Source organism: Mus caroli, chromosome 12 (genome assembly GCF_900094665.2).
Source record: "Mus caroli chromosome 12, CAROLI_EIJ_v1.1, whole genome shotgun sequence".
Classification (NCBI taxonomy): domain Eukaryota; kingdom Metazoa; phylum Chordata; class Mammalia; order Rodentia; family Muridae; genus Mus; species Mus caroli.
This window is the reverse complement of record NC_034581.1, coordinates 106,942,529-106,959,343: the sequence shown is the minus strand read 5'-3', so window position 1 is coordinate 106,959,343 and position 16,815 is coordinate 106,942,529. Positions and strand designations below refer to the sequence as shown.

At 52.9% G+C, this 16,815-nt stretch overlaps 1 protein-coding gene across 3 annotated transcripts; it reads right to left on the bottom strand.

Annotated features, from left to right (window-relative positions):
* Window positions 1-190: 190 nt before the first annotated feature.
* Window positions 191-10,702, bottom strand: C12H14orf180 (chromosome 12 C14orf180 homolog). Of its 3 annotated transcripts, none has more exons than XM_029484335.1 (5): window positions 9,007-9,334; window positions 4,953-5,079; window positions 3,087-3,216; window positions 2,703-2,738; window positions 191-2,237 (listed from the first exon to the last, which is right to left on the bottom strand). In XM_029484335.1, exons 2-5 carry the CDS (start codon window positions 5,061-5,063, stop codon window positions 2,002-2,004), a joined length of 513 nt encoding a protein of 170 aa, XP_029340195.1. In that variant the 5' UTR covers window positions 5,064-5,079; window positions 9,007-9,334; the 3' UTR covers window positions 191-2,001. The 3 variants fall into 3 exon arrangements, with proteins under 3 accessions (XP_029340195.1, XP_029340196.1, XP_021035276.1); XM_029484336.1 differs by having other exon boundaries at window positions 9,039-9,334; XM_021179617.2 differs by lacking the exon at window positions 9,007-9,334 and adding an exon at window positions 10,434-10,702 and having other exon boundaries at window positions 966-2,237.
* Between the last annotated feature and the right edge of the window lie 6,113 nt (window positions 10,703-16,815).

Genomic DNA, 16,815 nt, shown 5'->3' with positions numbered 1-16,815 from the left:
TTTAACCAGTCTGACTCCAGGGCTCATGGGGTGGACCTTCATGTCTGTGCATTGTAAGGAGTTTGACTCTTGCAACTCCCCCCACCATTCCTACGCCCCACCCCACCCCCACCCCCACCCCGGGCATGAGGATGGGTTTTGGTGACAGCTTTGGGGCACATACATCTCTGTGTATGTCCTTGAACATTTATTCTAAGACAAAATAAGGCTGGGGAACGTAGCAGTGGCAGACTCTTGGCCTTGCTATGTTGGGTTCGCACCTTAAAAATGAAACAAAGCAAAGCGAAACCCCCCAAAAAACCCGAGCTGGGGCTGTTTTGTGGTCCTTACAGAGCGAGTGGGCGGGGCACACTTTTTCTGTGGCCTTTGCAGCAAATGCTGGCTATAAGGTGGGAAGCCCTGGCTCTCCATTGTAAAACATGGGGTGAACACGCCCCCTCCTGAAGGGCATCCACCCTCAGAAGCAGGGATGAAAGAGTGGTCTGGAGGTCTGTCATCTCGCCTCTAAGTGTCTGTTTCCATATCTGGAATACAAGCCAATCAATAATGAGCCTGTCTTTGACCAGGGCAGGATGAGATGGAGCTGGACTGGTGCAGGCAACAGTAACCATGGTGATGGCCAGTCCTGGTGAGTGGCTTTCCAGACTGGTCCTTTTTAGACCACTTCTAGACGCCTTCTAGAGAAGGGTTTTGCTCCACTGGGCTCACACCTACTGTGCTCTCAAATTCTGCATCTGGAGACCACTGTGCAGGACACTGGAAGGCCAGAGAGGGGCAGATTGCACCTCAGTGATCTGAGAAGCTTGGCATGTCTTGCTGGGGAGGATGTGGTCCTGGGTGCATGGTGGGTCCCCTGACTTCTTGTGAATGACAGCCGCAAGGCACCTGTAGGCTGTGGGGGTGAGTGAGTGGAGGGGTGGGAGTGTGCTCTGGCACCTAGATGAACATGCTTGGACCTGGAGGGATTCCTCGACAAGTGTCTCCCTCTGTTCATTTTGCAATAATCCCGAGGTTGAAGAGGCTGCAGGTATTTTAATATGGGGTCCCTGTCTGCCCACATGAATAGAGGACTACCCCCAGTCTCATCCTGGCTCCCAAACCCTGCTCATTTGTTTGTTCCAGGGTGGTACAGGGTCCCCCTTGCGGATCCTCCTGGTGTCTGACTGGGCCTCCCCGCTGAGCTCAGGGCTCCCCCTCCAGGCGGGTCTGGGATGCTCTGAAGCCGTTGCTACACGCTGGTGCTCGCTTCCTCTTGCCTTTCAACATGAGTGACAAAACAGTGTACACAGAGGTTCAGGACACTCACAGGTCCTGCAGCTGGTGGGCAGGCCCGATGGCTTTGGGCCTGTGTGTGGCCCCGGAAGAAGAACCTCAGTGCCGCACTCCTGTTCTGAGAGCAACTGTGTTCAGAGCTGGACTCTGTTCCCACACCACTGTGACCCCTGACGGATCTTGGCATGAAGTGGAGGAATTCAGACCTGGGCTCAGAGAAAAGGACAATTCTCATGGGCTCCATGGAGCGAGAGAGGCACCCTGTCTCGTGATGGTGTGGCAAAAGCTAGGCCCAGCCCTCAAAGCAGCAGGAGATTGGGGCTTGCCTTCCCAAACGCACCCTCAAAGAGCTATGTACGGTGACATCCCGGCTATGGCTCCCAAGGCAGAGGACTGGGCAGGAACATAGGAATTCCCAGCTATAATGGTCGAAATGGTCGAGTTCTTTCTCTGATTCAGTCTTAAAATCCCAAGATCCCAGCCCGTGCTGACTGGAGTAGAAGGTGCCTGTAGCATCGAGCCAGAACCTTCCTCCTTTCCCACTTAAAGGTCTATAGCAACCTCTTAGAGTTCCTGGGTTTGTCAAGCATTGGCTAGCAGAACTCTGTCCTGGGGTTAGCCTTAGTGCCTGGGCTCCCCCAGCATGCACAATCCCCCAAACCACTCCAGGTTCCCAACAGCCTCAACCTCCAGTGCTCTCCAGAGGTGACATCGCCATTCAGCCTCAAGTCAGAGCTGCAGGAGGCAGTGCCAACAAGCAAGGACCACATGCCACAGGCGCAAGATTAGGGCGAGGAGCTGAGCCAAGAGGTCCTCCAGGGCTGCTGTGACACGTTTGGCCTGGCTACAGTACAGGACCAGTACCACTCCAAGCAGAGCACACAGTGTCAGCCACAGGAATAGGGAGCTGCTGCAGGATGCTGGCTGGAGTGGAGAGCCACCACGAGAAGCTGGTCGGCTGGGGACTGTAGGAGGGTGACAGGTCAGTCCAGCAGCCCCACCCCCACCCCCAGTGAGGCCCTGCAAAGTGCACCCTCTGCTGGTGGGGATGATGTGAAGGGAGACTTGAGTTGTCTGGGTGTAGTTGTCAACTTGTAGATGGTCAACTTGTAGTTGGCCATCAAGGTGATGATCAGGTAGGGTCCTGGGGTGAGTATCATGGAATCCATGGGGCATGGACTCTTGTCCTCCCCTGCCTAAGGAAGATTGCACCCATTTAGGGGTGCTCCTGCCCACCCACATGTGAGAAACCTGGGGCATGGCCCTGTAAGGATAGGATCACTTCTAGGGCAGTCAGGGGAGACTGAGTTAGTCTAGAGTGGCTGGTATGTGAGGACAGGGGGGTGTACTTGAGGCTGTGTCTGGTTCTGCCCTGTGGAGGTGGAGGCCCAGGACCTGTTGGCTGATGGGGGCTCCTCCTCAGAACTCACCCTTGATGGCAGCTGCCGTGTCCTTGCGGGCAATGTCTGGGAAGGAGATCACAGATGGTTTAGTCAGGAAACAAGCTCTCCCACACCACGGTACGAAGGTACTGAGACAAGCCTTGCTGGCCTGGCCTGGGAAATGAGATACCCAGAACCTGGACTCTCCCTAGAGGGTACCGATAGAGAGGCCACAACCACTTTCTCCTCTGTTGGCTGTTGTCCCACCGACCATGACCCATCCCCATGGCCCCATTTACAGGTTGACTGGGGCTCTGTCTGGGAAGACAGAATAAGGAATAGAAGGCCCCAGATGATGCAACTAAGGTTGGAAGGGCACCTGCCCACCCACCCCACCCAGACCCTCACATCAAAGCCCCTGCCCCTTCTTACAGTGGACAGCCACCTCCAGGGGCTCTCGGAACCGCACATGCCTTGAAGTTTTCTGTGGCTCACCCCCGTGGCATCCACATTCTTGCCGTCTGGGTCTCAGGATAGAGGGAGGACACTTCCTGTCACCATCCTAGGGTGGGTATGGGGAACAGATGACTGGAAGCCCTTCCTGCTTGAGATTGGCATCCTGGGCTGTGGTGCCTACAGACTGCTCTGGGCTTAATGCCGAGGACCTGCTGTGGAGGAGCAGAGAGGAGCACGGAGACCTTAGGACCAGCCACCAACCTCCCAAGCTCCTCCTACACTGCAGCTCCGCAGAAGGAAGCCTGGACAGTTTTTGGAGTGAGCTGAGTACCCGGGAGTCCCATGCTTCATCCCAGGCTCTGTCCCCCTGCCAGTCCTGGGAGTTCTGAGGGAAGTTCTCCACACGCAGAAGGATGTCAGCGGTAGGCTACGGATGCCAGAGAGAACCCCAGCAACTGAAGACAGCCTGCACACAACCACACTGACCCCTGGGAATACTGTTCGGAGGCCACAGGGCCCAGGCATGGAGAGCCTAGTAGTCAGGGAACATGAATGGCCAGGACCAGGAGCAGAGCTCAAACAAGTGCCCTGTGCCATGCGCTTGGCTTGAGACACACTTGGCCTCTGACACAGTCCCTTGGACAGGGGTTGCCAGGCAACTCAGATCTGGCCTTCCAGCCTCGGTGATTGTTGGGTCCTCTGAGAGGAAATGTACCTCTCTGCTCCTTTCAACTTCTATACGTTAGCCCAAGATGCCAGGCTATTGTTCAGATCCAGTAGGGGTTGTGAGGGGTAACCTGGGACTTTTTAGGGATCAGAGTGTGTAAGTTACCTCCAGAGGGGCCCCAGGCCAAAGTAATAACCAGAGATGATTGATGGCTACAGTCAGCCTGCAGGTTAGGGTCTATCCTATGTGAAAACTCCCTCCCTTCACCTAGGTTGTCTTCAGGGTGACCGGCAGGTGGAGGAAGGCAGGGCTCACATGCTACATGCCCAGGGGCTTCCTTCCTACCCTGCTCTAATCACTCCAGGGCATCAGCTCCTGTGAACCTCAGGGTCTTCATCTACAACTTGGGACAGCAGGCTGTTGGTGGTACAAAGCACAGGGAAGCCGGGGCCATTTTTAAGATACCTCTGGCAGGGCACTGGACTGTGCACAGCTTGCTGAGAAGCTCTGGGGGTCTGCCCTGCTCCACCCATGGCTGCCGGTGTTAAGTTAGTCTAATATACCATTGCCTCTTCCTTGGCTTGGCAGCAAGCTTAGGGTCAACAGAGACTCAGTGTCATAGGTCTGGGTTCCCTCCTACTTGGACCCCCTCTCTTTCTCCTTGAAACTCTCCCTGCTCCTGTCTTCTTGCTTACTCCTGGACTGAGCTGCTACCAGCCTCTACCAGCTGTGTCTGCATCTTTCTCATCATTAACATCTCATCCCTATGCTAACCAGCTCTGCAGCTATCCATGGCTCTCCTTTCCCTCCCCATTTCTACCCAGCATCCTCCCCTGTCCATCCCACTTCTTCAGTCTGATTATCATATCTCTGTCCTCCCATGCTGTGGCCCTTGGCCTGGTGCAGAACAGAACCTAGCCTCAAACCTCTGTCATCCTCTCATGCCTTTGGCTGTGTTATGCCATACCCAGTGCTTTGACAAAACCAAACCCTTCCAAATGGGACCATTTCCTTGCCTCCCACCCAGCTCCAGGCCATATCCCAGAGTTCCAGGGACAGAGGACGAGGACCTTGAGAGCAAGGGCAGGGATCCTGTCTGTCCTTCTGGCCCCTGCTTCTCTCCCTACTCCCAGCAGCAGCCCACGTCTCCAGAGCTAGTGTCTCAGGCTATGTACCCTCTCAGTCCTGGAAGGCTGTGAGTCCCACGTGGTCCCTTCATTCTCTCTGGTTGGATGGCGTGTCCGCGGGTGGGAATTAGAGCGAGAGACTCGAGCTGCAGACCTCATTTACTGGAACATAGTCCTGTGATAAGAAAGACGTTATTTATTGGGCAAGCCACACACGCAGAGATAAAGATAAAAGGATGAGAAAATTCCTCCCGGGAAGCCAGGCTAGCGTCCTCAGCCCACATCCTTCTCACAGACCTGTAGACACCAGCTTCCCTTTGTAGGGCTCACAGCACAGATAAATCCTGTGCCCTGCCAGCTCCAAAGCTTTGCTGTCAGCAATTTCCTCTGCAGGCGTAGTCTTCATAATTACCACCTTTGACGGCTGTGTAATATTCCTTTGGGCTGATGCCCTGAGATTTACAGTCACCCACCCACTGTCATGGGCTACTCAGGAAGGTTGCAGTTTATTGCAGGAGTTTGTAGCGCTCTGAGATCGTGGATAAGGCTGCAGTAAACACTTCTGTCAGTATGATAAGCTCCACAGACACTGGGAGTACATGGCAGACCGCAGAGGCTCTTCTGGAAGGTGTGCTGCCTCAAGTTTGGCCTTTGTGTTGGATGGGGCGGGGCACGGCCCAATCCATTTGTTTCTGTTCTTTGTCTTTCTTTCTGTATCTCTGGTCCTATCTGTCTCTGACCATCTCTGCATATGTGCGTAACTCTTGGCCTCTGTCTCTCTGCCAGTCTCCCTGTCTGTATCTCCTTTTCTCTGCTTCTCCATCTCTGAATCCATCTCTCTCCCCTCTTACATTTGGGTGAAGTGGTGTTTCCTCTGCCTGTGGAGCAATGGCCCTTGTCCTCCTCCATTCCCCACAGCAGTCCACTGGGGTGATTATTTCTCATAGCTCCAGCCATGCCTTATGAGCTCTCCTGTCCTCTTCTGGGTACAGACCTTGCTTGGAGACTGGGCATGGGAGCCAGGTACGAGGCCACCATCCTTCTTGCTATGTAGAGATATAGAGGTCAGAGGGAAAGGAGGTATCCTCCAGGACTGCTGGCAGTGTGGTCCCCTTCCTTCTCCTGTTGGAAGGGACACTGTGGGGCAAATGTCTTCCTTCACACCACCTCGATTCTCCCAGGTCTCTGGTCTGGAGCTCTTAGTGGGCATCACCACCCCTTTGAAATGGGGGCAAATCCTAGTTTCAAAGGACATGGTTCTGCCTTCCATAGACTTTCCACAGGCCTTGCCCTTGAAGACTAAGAGGAGTGAGGCGCTTGCCCTGACTTCAAGGAGCGCCCCCTGAAAGTCTTCCATACAGGATAACAGAACAGCCAGTCTTATGCTCAGCGGGTGTAAATAAAGCAGGTGGCTGAGGCCCTGTTGACGATGTCTGCCTGGATGCATTTGCAGGACTCAATTACTTCAGAAGGGAGTACATTCTCCTATCACAGCATCAGGGTTTACTGCAGTGGGGTAGAGAAGGGGTAGCCACAGGGAGCAGAAAGAGGAGGGAGGAGGAGGAGGGGTGGCTTAGGCTCCAGGCTCATGCTTGGGGAAGGTTCCACCTCTCATACTTTTCCCTTACTCTGTGGGCCTCGGTGGCCAGGGTCTGCTGAGGGATTGTAAGACAATATGTGTAAGTCTTTTTTTAAGCAATTATTTATTTTTTTTATGTGTGTGAGGTTTTGCTTGTATGTATGTATGTATGTATGTGTGTGAATGTATGTGTGTGTATGTATGTGTGTGTATGTATGTGTGTATGTATGTATGTGTGTGTATGTATGTATGTGTATGTATGTGTGTATGTGTGTGTATATGTATGTATGTGTGTGTATGTATGTATGTGTATGTATGTATGTATGTATGTATGTGTGTATGTGTACCACTGAGATGAGAAAAGGATCAGTCTCCATCCTGTGGATGGCAATGAGCCACCACATGCATGCTGGGAACTAACACACCTGCAAGAGCAACAAGTCTCCTAACTACTGAGCCATCTTTCTAGACCTGTGTGTGTTGTGTGTGCTTGTACACACATAACAGCATGTACATACATATATATATACATATATATGTGGCTATGCATATCTGTGTGAATGTGCATACATGGGATTGTATGACATATGAGAGGACATGTGTTTGTATGAGCATGTATCATGTGAGTATGGACCTGTGGAGAGGCCATGTGTGCATGTAAATGTAACTGTATGGCTTGTGTCTGCTAGCATGTGAGAATGTGCATATGTGTGTGATCTGTGTACATACAGGTATTTTTGCACATATATGGATGTTCCTGAACTGTGTGTGTCTATGGTGTGTATGAATGTAGTGTGTGTGTGTACGTGTGCATGTGTGTGTGTGTGTGTGCGTGTGTGTATATGTGTGTGGTGTGTATGAGTGTATGTGGTGTATGTGAATGTGAGTGTTTTGTGTGTGAATGTGTGTGTGTGGTATGTATATGTGGTGTACATGTATAACTGTGTGGTAGGTATATATGTGAATGTGTACATGTGAGTGTGTGTATGAGTCTGTGGCATGTATGTATGTATGGTATGTATGTATGTGTGATGTGAATGTGTGTATGGGTGTATTGTGAGTGTATGTGTGTGAATGTGTGAGTGTGTGTGGTATATGTGTATGTGGTGTGCAAGTGTAAATGTGTGAATGTTTGGTGTGCGAGTGTGTATGTAATGTGTATGTGTGGTGCATATGTATGTATGTAAGTCTGTGGTGTGTGTGTGTGGTGTATCTGTCTTGGATCTTATTTCTGTGCTCTTATCAAGTAGAGAGCTCTCTGGCTTTTACACTCCCATCAAGTGTCCAGAGAGATGCACCTGTGGCTCACGTAGTAGACATGGGCAAGCCTGCTGGTATCCTCTCTTGCTAACCCCAGAGTAGAGGCCTTGGCCCCAGCAGGGACAGGCCGTAACTTGTAACTCGAGTGCATTTGCTCAGAGGCTGGCTCGTGACATGGGTGATAAAGGGCGGAAAATAGTTCCAGGAGCCTGGGGCCTGTGGAGTGTCACGGCTACACCATGCTGGTTAGGGAGGGGCTGGCATCTAGGGCTGTGTCCTTCACTCATGGAAACAACACAGCAGCTGTCCCCACTTAGTGTCAAGTCCCAGTTCTTCTAGTCCAGGGGCAAGCAAGGGGGCACTGTGCTCCTAGAAGAGGGGAATCCAGACCCAGGTAAAGAATGCCACCAGTCAGGTGTCAGAGACAAGCTTAGACGTTGTACCCTCAAGTCCAGACAGGTGAGCATAGTGCATACAGACAGCTGGAGCACAGACAGCGCCAGAGAGGGCTCTGTCTGGAAGTCAGTCCTGGTGGCTTGAACTGGTAACTCCAGAGCTCCTGTTTTTTTGTTTTTTGTTTTTGTTTGTTTGTTTTTTAATTCGATCCCAAATCTCAGCAAAGCCTCAGCCTGAAGACACTCTAGAGTGTAGCTTCTGCACTGTCTTCCAGGGTCTGTCCAAAGCCCCCTCCCCATCTTAAAGTTTCTGGACGTCAACAGTGATACCCCCCCCCCCCATGCCACATCCTGCTCACCAGCCTGGCTACACCTTTGATCTTGCCCTTTCCCTCCTCACATATCTCCAAGGCCTGTGATATGTCTTGGGAAGTCTCTAGGGGTGGGCAGTGTGCCAAGGGCAACAGCTGGCACATGAGTAATTTCAGCATCCTACCAGCCTCACACAGGGAAGGTCTTTCCTCAGCTCTGGCCAGTGGCTGGTGCTGTGCTGAGCAGCCATGGCTGCCCCCTGGACACCCCTCTCACTTGTTCTTTGCTGGGGATCTGGAGGGACAGGGTGTCCCCACATCTGATTAGTACTGGATTTCTTGACTGTCTTGTTGCAAAACCACATCTTCCAGAGACACCCTGGAGGAACTGAAGGTGGCCCAGGGTGCTGGGAAGCCAGAGTCTCTACAGGGCTTCTCTTATGTGCACATGCACACACAGACAGAAGGGTCTATGTGCATGAACACACACACACACACACACACACACACACACACACACACTCACTCTCACACATACACACCAAGGCCGTCCCCACCTGGCTCCTGTGTCCTGCGAGTGCTTGCCCACCTGCCTTGTCTTGCGCGAGAGCGATCAGCTGCCTCTTAGAGCCCCACATGGGGCAGGAACCCGAGCCTTTGCACACAGAGCCTCTGAGAAGTTTCCATTACAGCTCCACGGGGGCAGTGGCCTCAGCAGCCCTGAAGGCTGCAGCCTGTTGGCTTCTAGTCTGCTGGATCTATAGGAGGGCTGTGGTACATAGAGCCCAGTGTCCCTCTAGAGTTGAGTCTAGTCCCAGGTCCCTTAGCAGCTTGACCACAGGCCTCCAGGGGGGCGCAGGGAAGGCAGAGGCTGCTGTGTGCTGTTGCTCTTCCCAGCTGGAAAGGAAACAGGAAGCTGTGGACACTCCCTCCCTACTCACCTCCCTGGGAGGCAGCTTGCAGGCCAGGAAGTCAGGGGAGGGGGGTCCCTGGAAGGGCTGGAGTTCCTAATCCCATGCTCCAGCCAGGAATAGTCTGGAAGCTCTCCAGATACCAAACATTCCTGACTTAGGTGAGAGGGAGTGTTCTCAGGAAGGCTCCTAGCTAGGCTGCTGGCTTTACTCATATACCCCTGGCCAGGGACCCAGGAGCAGGAACAGGCATTGCCTTCATGCACCCTCTCCCGTGTGTGTGTGTGTGTGTGTGTGTGTGTGTGTGTGTGTGTGTGTGCTTTGTTCATGATAGATGTAGCATCTGCACAGCTCAGTTGTGTTGATGAGGTTAGGGGGAGCCTCAGAGTGAAGCAGGGTTGATCTAGGTCCCGAAAGCCTTAGATGAACAGTGTGGACCCTCCCCTAGGCAGGGCCTAGACTAAAGTGAACACAGTGGGCTGCGAGTCATTAGAGTCATTCGCCAGCTTCCAGGTACTGGGCAGGTCAGCCTAATGGGACATGCCGTGCAGGGAAGTCTGACTGTGGCATACTGACTCAGCCCCATGCTGCCCCTGGAGCAGCCCCTAGTTCTGCACTCTGTCTGATGCGGCACGTTCTATGTGGCCAGAGGCTAGCCCTCCCACATCTAGGTTGGAACTGGTCACTCCTCAGCTCCTCCCAAAAGATGACCTGGCTTTGGACAGGGGATGGGCTTAGGGCTATTGCAGCTCTAGGCCAGGTGTAGCCTCCCAAAGCGCCAGGTACCTGGGTTCAGACGGAACTTCTTAGCTCCCGATACACAGATGTCGTTCTGGTTTTACCAGCTGCTGCGGTTTATCTGAGACGGTTCCCACTCTGGGAACCCCTTCAGACCTTGTGCAAGGGAATCATGGCCACCCTCGAGCGTGTCCATGGTGACTTGCCTGATCTCCACTCAGACTGCCTTCTAACTGCTGCCCACCACTTGGTTCCTTGCCTGTACCTGTCACTGGAAATCTTGATCCCAAGAGGGAAGGTCACTCAGAAAGGGTCCCCAGAGCTGGTTTACTCACCTAGCAGCCTCTTGCACCCATGAAGGAAGAAGCAACCATGCTCTGCAGACAGCTGTGGGGCACAGACCAGCACGGACCTGGTGGATTTCTGTCAGCTGTGCTCAAGAGGAGGGGCCTGCACAGTACCTGTGGGCCATGCTATTCTCCACAGAAGTCTTTCTGAAGGGGCTACCTACTTGTACACAGAGCACAGCTTTTGCTTGTCTGTGTTGCCTATTGGGGCCCTCGTGCTGAACCACAGAGCCAGAAGATAGCAAGGGTTGAGCTGTGGCTGCCTCCCCCTTTGACAGAAATTGCAACAACCCTGCAGACAGGCCACTGGCTCCAGATTTGGGAGGTACTATTTCCCAGGGTCCCAGTGGACAGTAGGCCAGGCCTGCGCATGGGTCAGCTCCACTATTCCTGTCCACCTTGGCACAATTTGTTCATACCAGGCCAGCTTCAGAGCTGAGAACCTCTTGGGAAAGCTGTGCAGTGGAGTTAAGGGTAGAGAGATGCGTGAGGCTGTGGAGATGTGGGGTGATGGCTGAGTCCAGTCTCTGACCTGCTTTACCAGTAGAACTTTGAGCTAGAGATGGTTCCCAGCCTGCCCAAGGCCTCAGGCTTTCTATGGTGTCCTGCCCTGGGAGCACAGGGCCCAAGTTCCAGATGTAGGCACGTTGGCTGACCCCAGTAGAACCCTGAGATGAAGCTGATGATGGTCGCCTTGCAACCCTCTCACCCACATCTCCTGCGCCTCCAGCCTGGTCTCTACCAGGAGAGATAAAACTTTACTCCAGGGACACTGTGACTCTGGATCTTCAGATCGTTCTGGTCCCTTGTCCAGGGAATTCTGGGGAGGGGAGCTAGCCTTGCTGCTTCAGGTCTGCCTAGAGTGGGATGCATTCCACTGTGGGCCAGGATCCTGCTAAGGATGAGGAGGCTCAGTTCAAGCAGATGACTCAGTAGCAACAACCATGGCCTCTCTTCTAAAGGCGAGAACGACCAGACTCACGCACCAGACCTTCTGCCCCTGCTCTTAACTCTGCTTAACACTGCGGTCTGACGTCATCTGAGTGACATGGACCAATAAGTCACTGGCCTCATGCAGGATAAAGATTTTGTATGGCCACAGGCAGTGAACATTGGAGCAGAGGCTGTGGGGCTTTCTAGTCACAGCCTCTCTGGACACACAGTGAACATTGCAGTGACCTTTGTGTTATCGGCCCTTGGCTGTTTTCCGGTTCCTCCCACTGCTGTGCTATGCTGGCCTAGCTGCCAAGGCTGTCTCCGGCCTTGTCTGGCTGGAGTGCAGAGATTCCTTCCACAAAGGCAGAATGGGTGGGAAGAGCATGGGTTATGGAATACCATGCACTGGTTCCCTGGTAGAGCAGCATGTAGTGATGGAGGTACAGGAGCTGGGGACAGGCAGGAGTTAGCCCCTGGGTCTGGACAGGGATAGGGCTAAGGCAGAGCTGGGGCTGGGGAGTAGAATCCTATCTGCTACAGCAGAAGGATCTCCCAAGTAGGAAATTTCCAGCTGCCTCAGTCTAGTGGGTGAGGCTGGAGCCTGGCGGCCATTGCTAGCCCTGGGATGCTGTCAGTGAAATGAGACTTCTTCAGATCCATGGCCTTGGGACTTCATTCAGAGGTGCTCTCTGGCCCACTCTCACGGCCTAGACTGCTGGGGTGAAGAAGGGTGGTGACCCTGGACCAGAGGGTCACTGGTGTGTCAGGCCTTTCTGGTTGTAGTGCCAGGCATTAGCCTTGGGTCTTCTGGAAGGCTCTGAGATGGTGTGTGTGCGTGCGCGCACACGCGCGCATGCATGCATGTGCTCAAGAGTGTGTGAACATGTGTGCATGTGTGTGTGTATGTGCACAAGAGTGCACAAGTGTGTGTGTGTGCACATGTGTGTATGTGTGTATGGGGGGTGTGGGTATGTGCACAAGAGTGCACAAGTATGTGTGCACATGTGTGCATGCACATGTGTATTTGCATGTATGGGTGTGTGTGCACAAGAGTGCACGAGTGTGTGTGTGTGTGTGTGTGTGTGTGTGTAGAGTCTGTGAAGAGGAATAGGAAACAAGGCAGAGAGGCAATGGGTTAGGAATGGCCTTTAGGCTGCAACCACAGGACTGTGGGCAAGAAGGGGTTTGACCGCTCAGTTTTGATGGATCCCCCACTGAATACAGAGAAGGGTTGGATAGGGATAGGCCAGGGCACTGAAGAGTCATGGGCTGGCTTGTTCCTAGAGGGGAAGCAGGGTGGGGACTCCATAGGAAGGTAGGAGAGCTCCTGCTGACGCCTTGGCCCATGCTGGAGGGACCGGCTGAGGATGAGACAGGGTGCTGCTGGCTGCAAGGCTTCTGGCTCTGATGTTCATTGGCCAGCTACAGGAGCAGGCATGCCAGCCTGTTTCCTACTACTGTTAGAAAGAATGCTGCTAACTGGGTTAGCCCTTCTCCCTTACTTCAGAGTTGAGTCGTGGATTGAGAACAGGACACACCAGTACCTTCAAGATACCTCTGAGGCTCTGGGGGAGGGGCCCAATCATGTTCTTTCCTAGCTTGTGTAGGTGTCTGCACGCCTGCTTGTGGCCTCTCCCAGCTCGGAAGCCAACAATGGAAGAAATGGAAGAGGTCATCTGAACAACTTCTTTAGCCTTCTCATGGTTAAAAACCCAGCCATGCCACACACACACACACACACACACACACACAAACACACACACACACCCCTTCATGACAGTCTATTGAACCTCTAACCTATAGATCCTAAGCCTCCAGCCTTTGTTCTCTGTCATTTAGTGACCAAGTGTTCTATTCCTGTCTGGAGAGTGACTTCATTAAACACGATATAGCAAACGACAGGGAAGTGACAGCAGGTGGCAGATAGAAGCAGCCAGTGTCCCTAACGCTCCATCAATTCAAGGCCATACTGAAACATGGTTGAGAGTGAACGGAGGTAAAAATCATTAAAGTGGGGATGACTACCTCTGGCCAATTTGGCTGGGGAAACCAAGGCAGCTAGCTGGGGTCTCTGATCCACATCTGTCTCCATGGATGGGCTCTGGCTTCTCCTTCCACCACAGGCATTTCAGTATGCCTTTAAAAAAAAAAGATTTATTTATTATATGTAAGTACACTGTAGCTGTCTTCAGACACACCAGAAGAGGGAGTCAGATCTCGTTAGGGATGGTTGTGAGCCACCATGTGGTTGCTGGGATTTGAACTCAGGACCTCCGGAAGAGCAGTTGGGTGCTCTTACCTGCTGAGCCATCTCACCAGCCTCAGTATGCCTTAATAAACAAAGGTAGCCTCTGTTGGAAGGGCTTTGCCTTCTAGCTGTTTTCTGGTTTTCTCTCACCCATTCCAGAGTCAGAGCTCAGATGTTCTAGAACCAGGGGCTTTGGAAAAGACAAGAGCCTGCCTACCTGCGCCCAAGCTTTAACAAGCTTAAACAGCATATGGCAACTTACTAATATATGGTATGCTACTCACCGAGCATGTCCAGGCTCTGGGAGTGAGGATGGAGAGCTACACACTGAGCGTGCCCAGGCCCTGGGAGTGAGGATGGAAGCACTATTTTGCTTTTCACAGGTGGTCAATGAGTGAGCTTGGGGTGTCGCAGGGATCAGAAGATGAGATCTGGGTAAAGATGGATGGAGACGTCCAAGGGCTGTGGTATGCATCTTGGGATTCTCATAGAATCCAAACGGAGATGAGTTTCAGATCACCCTCGGTGGCAGGCTGGACAATGGTACCCCAAAGAGATCTCCGTGGTTTTCTGGAGACTGTGAATAAAGCTCTGGGATAATGTTTGCAAGGAAGCAGAGATAAGGACCTTGAGATGGGGAAGGGATGCTGGATGGTCTGTTCAGTGCACTGTCAAACAGATCCTGAGAGACAGGGGTCAGGGGTCAGATGCAGAAGAGGAGAAGATATGACCACAGGGCACAGACAGATGGCAGAACCACAGGCCGTGAGTGTCAAAGATGCAGGAAGGTCTCCCCATCGCTGGAGGATCCTAAGCTACCATGGCCTGCCAACACCTGGGTTTGGACATTCCCTTAGGTCTGCACTTCACCTGCATTTCAGAAATCTGGATGCTTAGACACAGAGGTACATAGTGATTCCATGGGGTCCTTGGTGCTCCTGCGTGAGAGGCTCTGGCCGTTGAAGAGAGAGACCAGAGACAGAGCTGGTCCTGCCAGTGGTGTGTTGGGGCTCCAAGGCCTGAGAGAGAAGGGGGAGGGTCAAGGGTTCCAAAGTCACCACTGGACATGGCTGAGTGGCTAACAGGTGGCTTGGCCGGTGTGGATGGTAGATGTGTGACATGAGAGAAGAGAGCCCAGGAGAGAGAGAAGGAAAGAGATGACAGGTTGCATGAGAGCAAGCTGTGGAATGCTCCGGCTGAGACGTGGCTCCTCTGAGTATGATAGGAGCCCGGCCTGGGTCCATGGCCTGGAAATGAGGGCACTTGTGGGTGGATTGGGGGAATTTTTAGTAGACAACTGTCTGAGGAAGAACTTCCAGCAGTAAGCTCCTCCATCACTGGAGGTAAGCAAGTGTGCTTCTTCCTCTTGCTATCCTCAAGGGACTCACTCTTCAGTGTGGCACTGGGAGTGACACATCTCTGGCTTGCAGTGCAGTTAAGTCTTGCCTGAAGCTGGGCAGTGGTGGTGCACGCCTTTAATCCCAGCACTTGGGAGGCAGAGGCAGAGGCAGGTGGATTTCTGAGTTCGAGGCCAGCCTGGTCTACCGAGTGAGTTCCAGGACAGCCAGGGCTATACAGAGAAACCCTGTCTCGGGGAAAAAAAAAAGTCTTGCCCGAGTCACAGCCTGGATATGGGGTTGACACTTGCTAGTCTCTGGCTGAAGCAGGGACCTCCGACAGTTAAACCTCAGTAAGATGGAGATGCCAGGCAGTGTCCCTGGCCCCCAACAGGGTGGGCTCGAGGGTGTCAAAGGCTAGTCCCCTTCAGTGGGACCCTCAGAATGGCCAGCCACAGCGCCCCCCGCAGGCAGATGATGGGAACCTCTGGGCCCAATTGTACACTAACAAAAGCGCCTTGGTTCCATTCTCCTAAATTATTCATGACCTCCAAGAGGCCGTAAAAGTCCTCAGCTCTCTCCAGGAACCGTAATTACAATGATAAATTTTATTTATAAAGTCAGTCCCTCCCCACAAGCCTGCCGCCTAGGGGGCTGTACATAAGCCATAACGGAGACAGGGGCTGCCTAAAGGCGCTGCGACAGCTGTTTCTCCGGCAGGGACTTGGGGCTGACTGGAGTAGGCTCAGGGATGTCAGAGGGACAGGGGCCACCTCCTGGAAGGCTCAGGAGGGGCTGTCTCAGGGCGGTCTGGCTCTAATGCCATTGCAGAGTCAGGTTTTTGCCCACATCCCATTAGGCAGATCCCTGTGAGGGCTTTCCTGGCTTTCCATCCTTGGCCTTTGGGCCACAAGGACCCATGGTGGCAACATGGCTGTGCCTGTCCCAGGTCAGAGCCTTCATGTGTAGCAATACACTCCACTTCATGTATGTGAACATTAGGAGGGACATGGGCACACATGGGCCATACTGTCGGTCTCAGAATTGTTTGGGGGCTGGAATATAAGACAGCCCTTTGTATGTCTTCTCAGACCCCCGAGTGAGCTCTAGCCATGGCCTCAATGGCTGACAAAGACTAGGCCTCTGAGGAGGCAGTGACATGCACAAAGGCAGAGGGGTAGCAGGTGACAGAGCTACACCAGAGCCATGCAGCCGCTAGACATGGTATGAGATACCTAACCCCGAGCCAGGGGCAGGGCCCCAGCTCACTCCTGCTTTACTGTGTTGTGAGACAGCCAATGTGCAGCGGAGCTCAGATGAACCTTTATCTGTGGGGACCCTTGCTTTGCCGTGTATACTGAAGTCCAGGTAGGGAGGGCCCAGGGACGCCCAGGACTAGTCTGCTCTGGCACCATTGTGGCAGCAGCCAAGAGCTTACAACTGGATCTCTGGTGACTCAATAGAGCTTTCTGTGTGTGCTTCCTTCCTTGGACACTGGGTGGGTTCCTCATTGGGGTCCCTAGCCCAGGTGAGGGGTACAAGTTCTCCCAACCTTTACACCATCTACAGGGGTAGCCTCACTGAGCAGTCAGGCCCCATGAGTCAAGGCAGTAGGAGAGACTCAACAGAAGTTGTATGCAAGGAGGGAGAAGTGACCACAGGTTTTGAAGGCTGATGGATACAGAGTCTGGGTTCACATTAGGGGATTGATAACACCATGGTTAGAGTCAGGGCTTAGAGCAGTGGTTCTCAACCTTCCTGATGCTGCGACCCTTTAATACAGTTCCTCATTATGGTGACCCTCAACCATACAATAATTTTTGTTGCTGCTGTAAATATATAATATGCA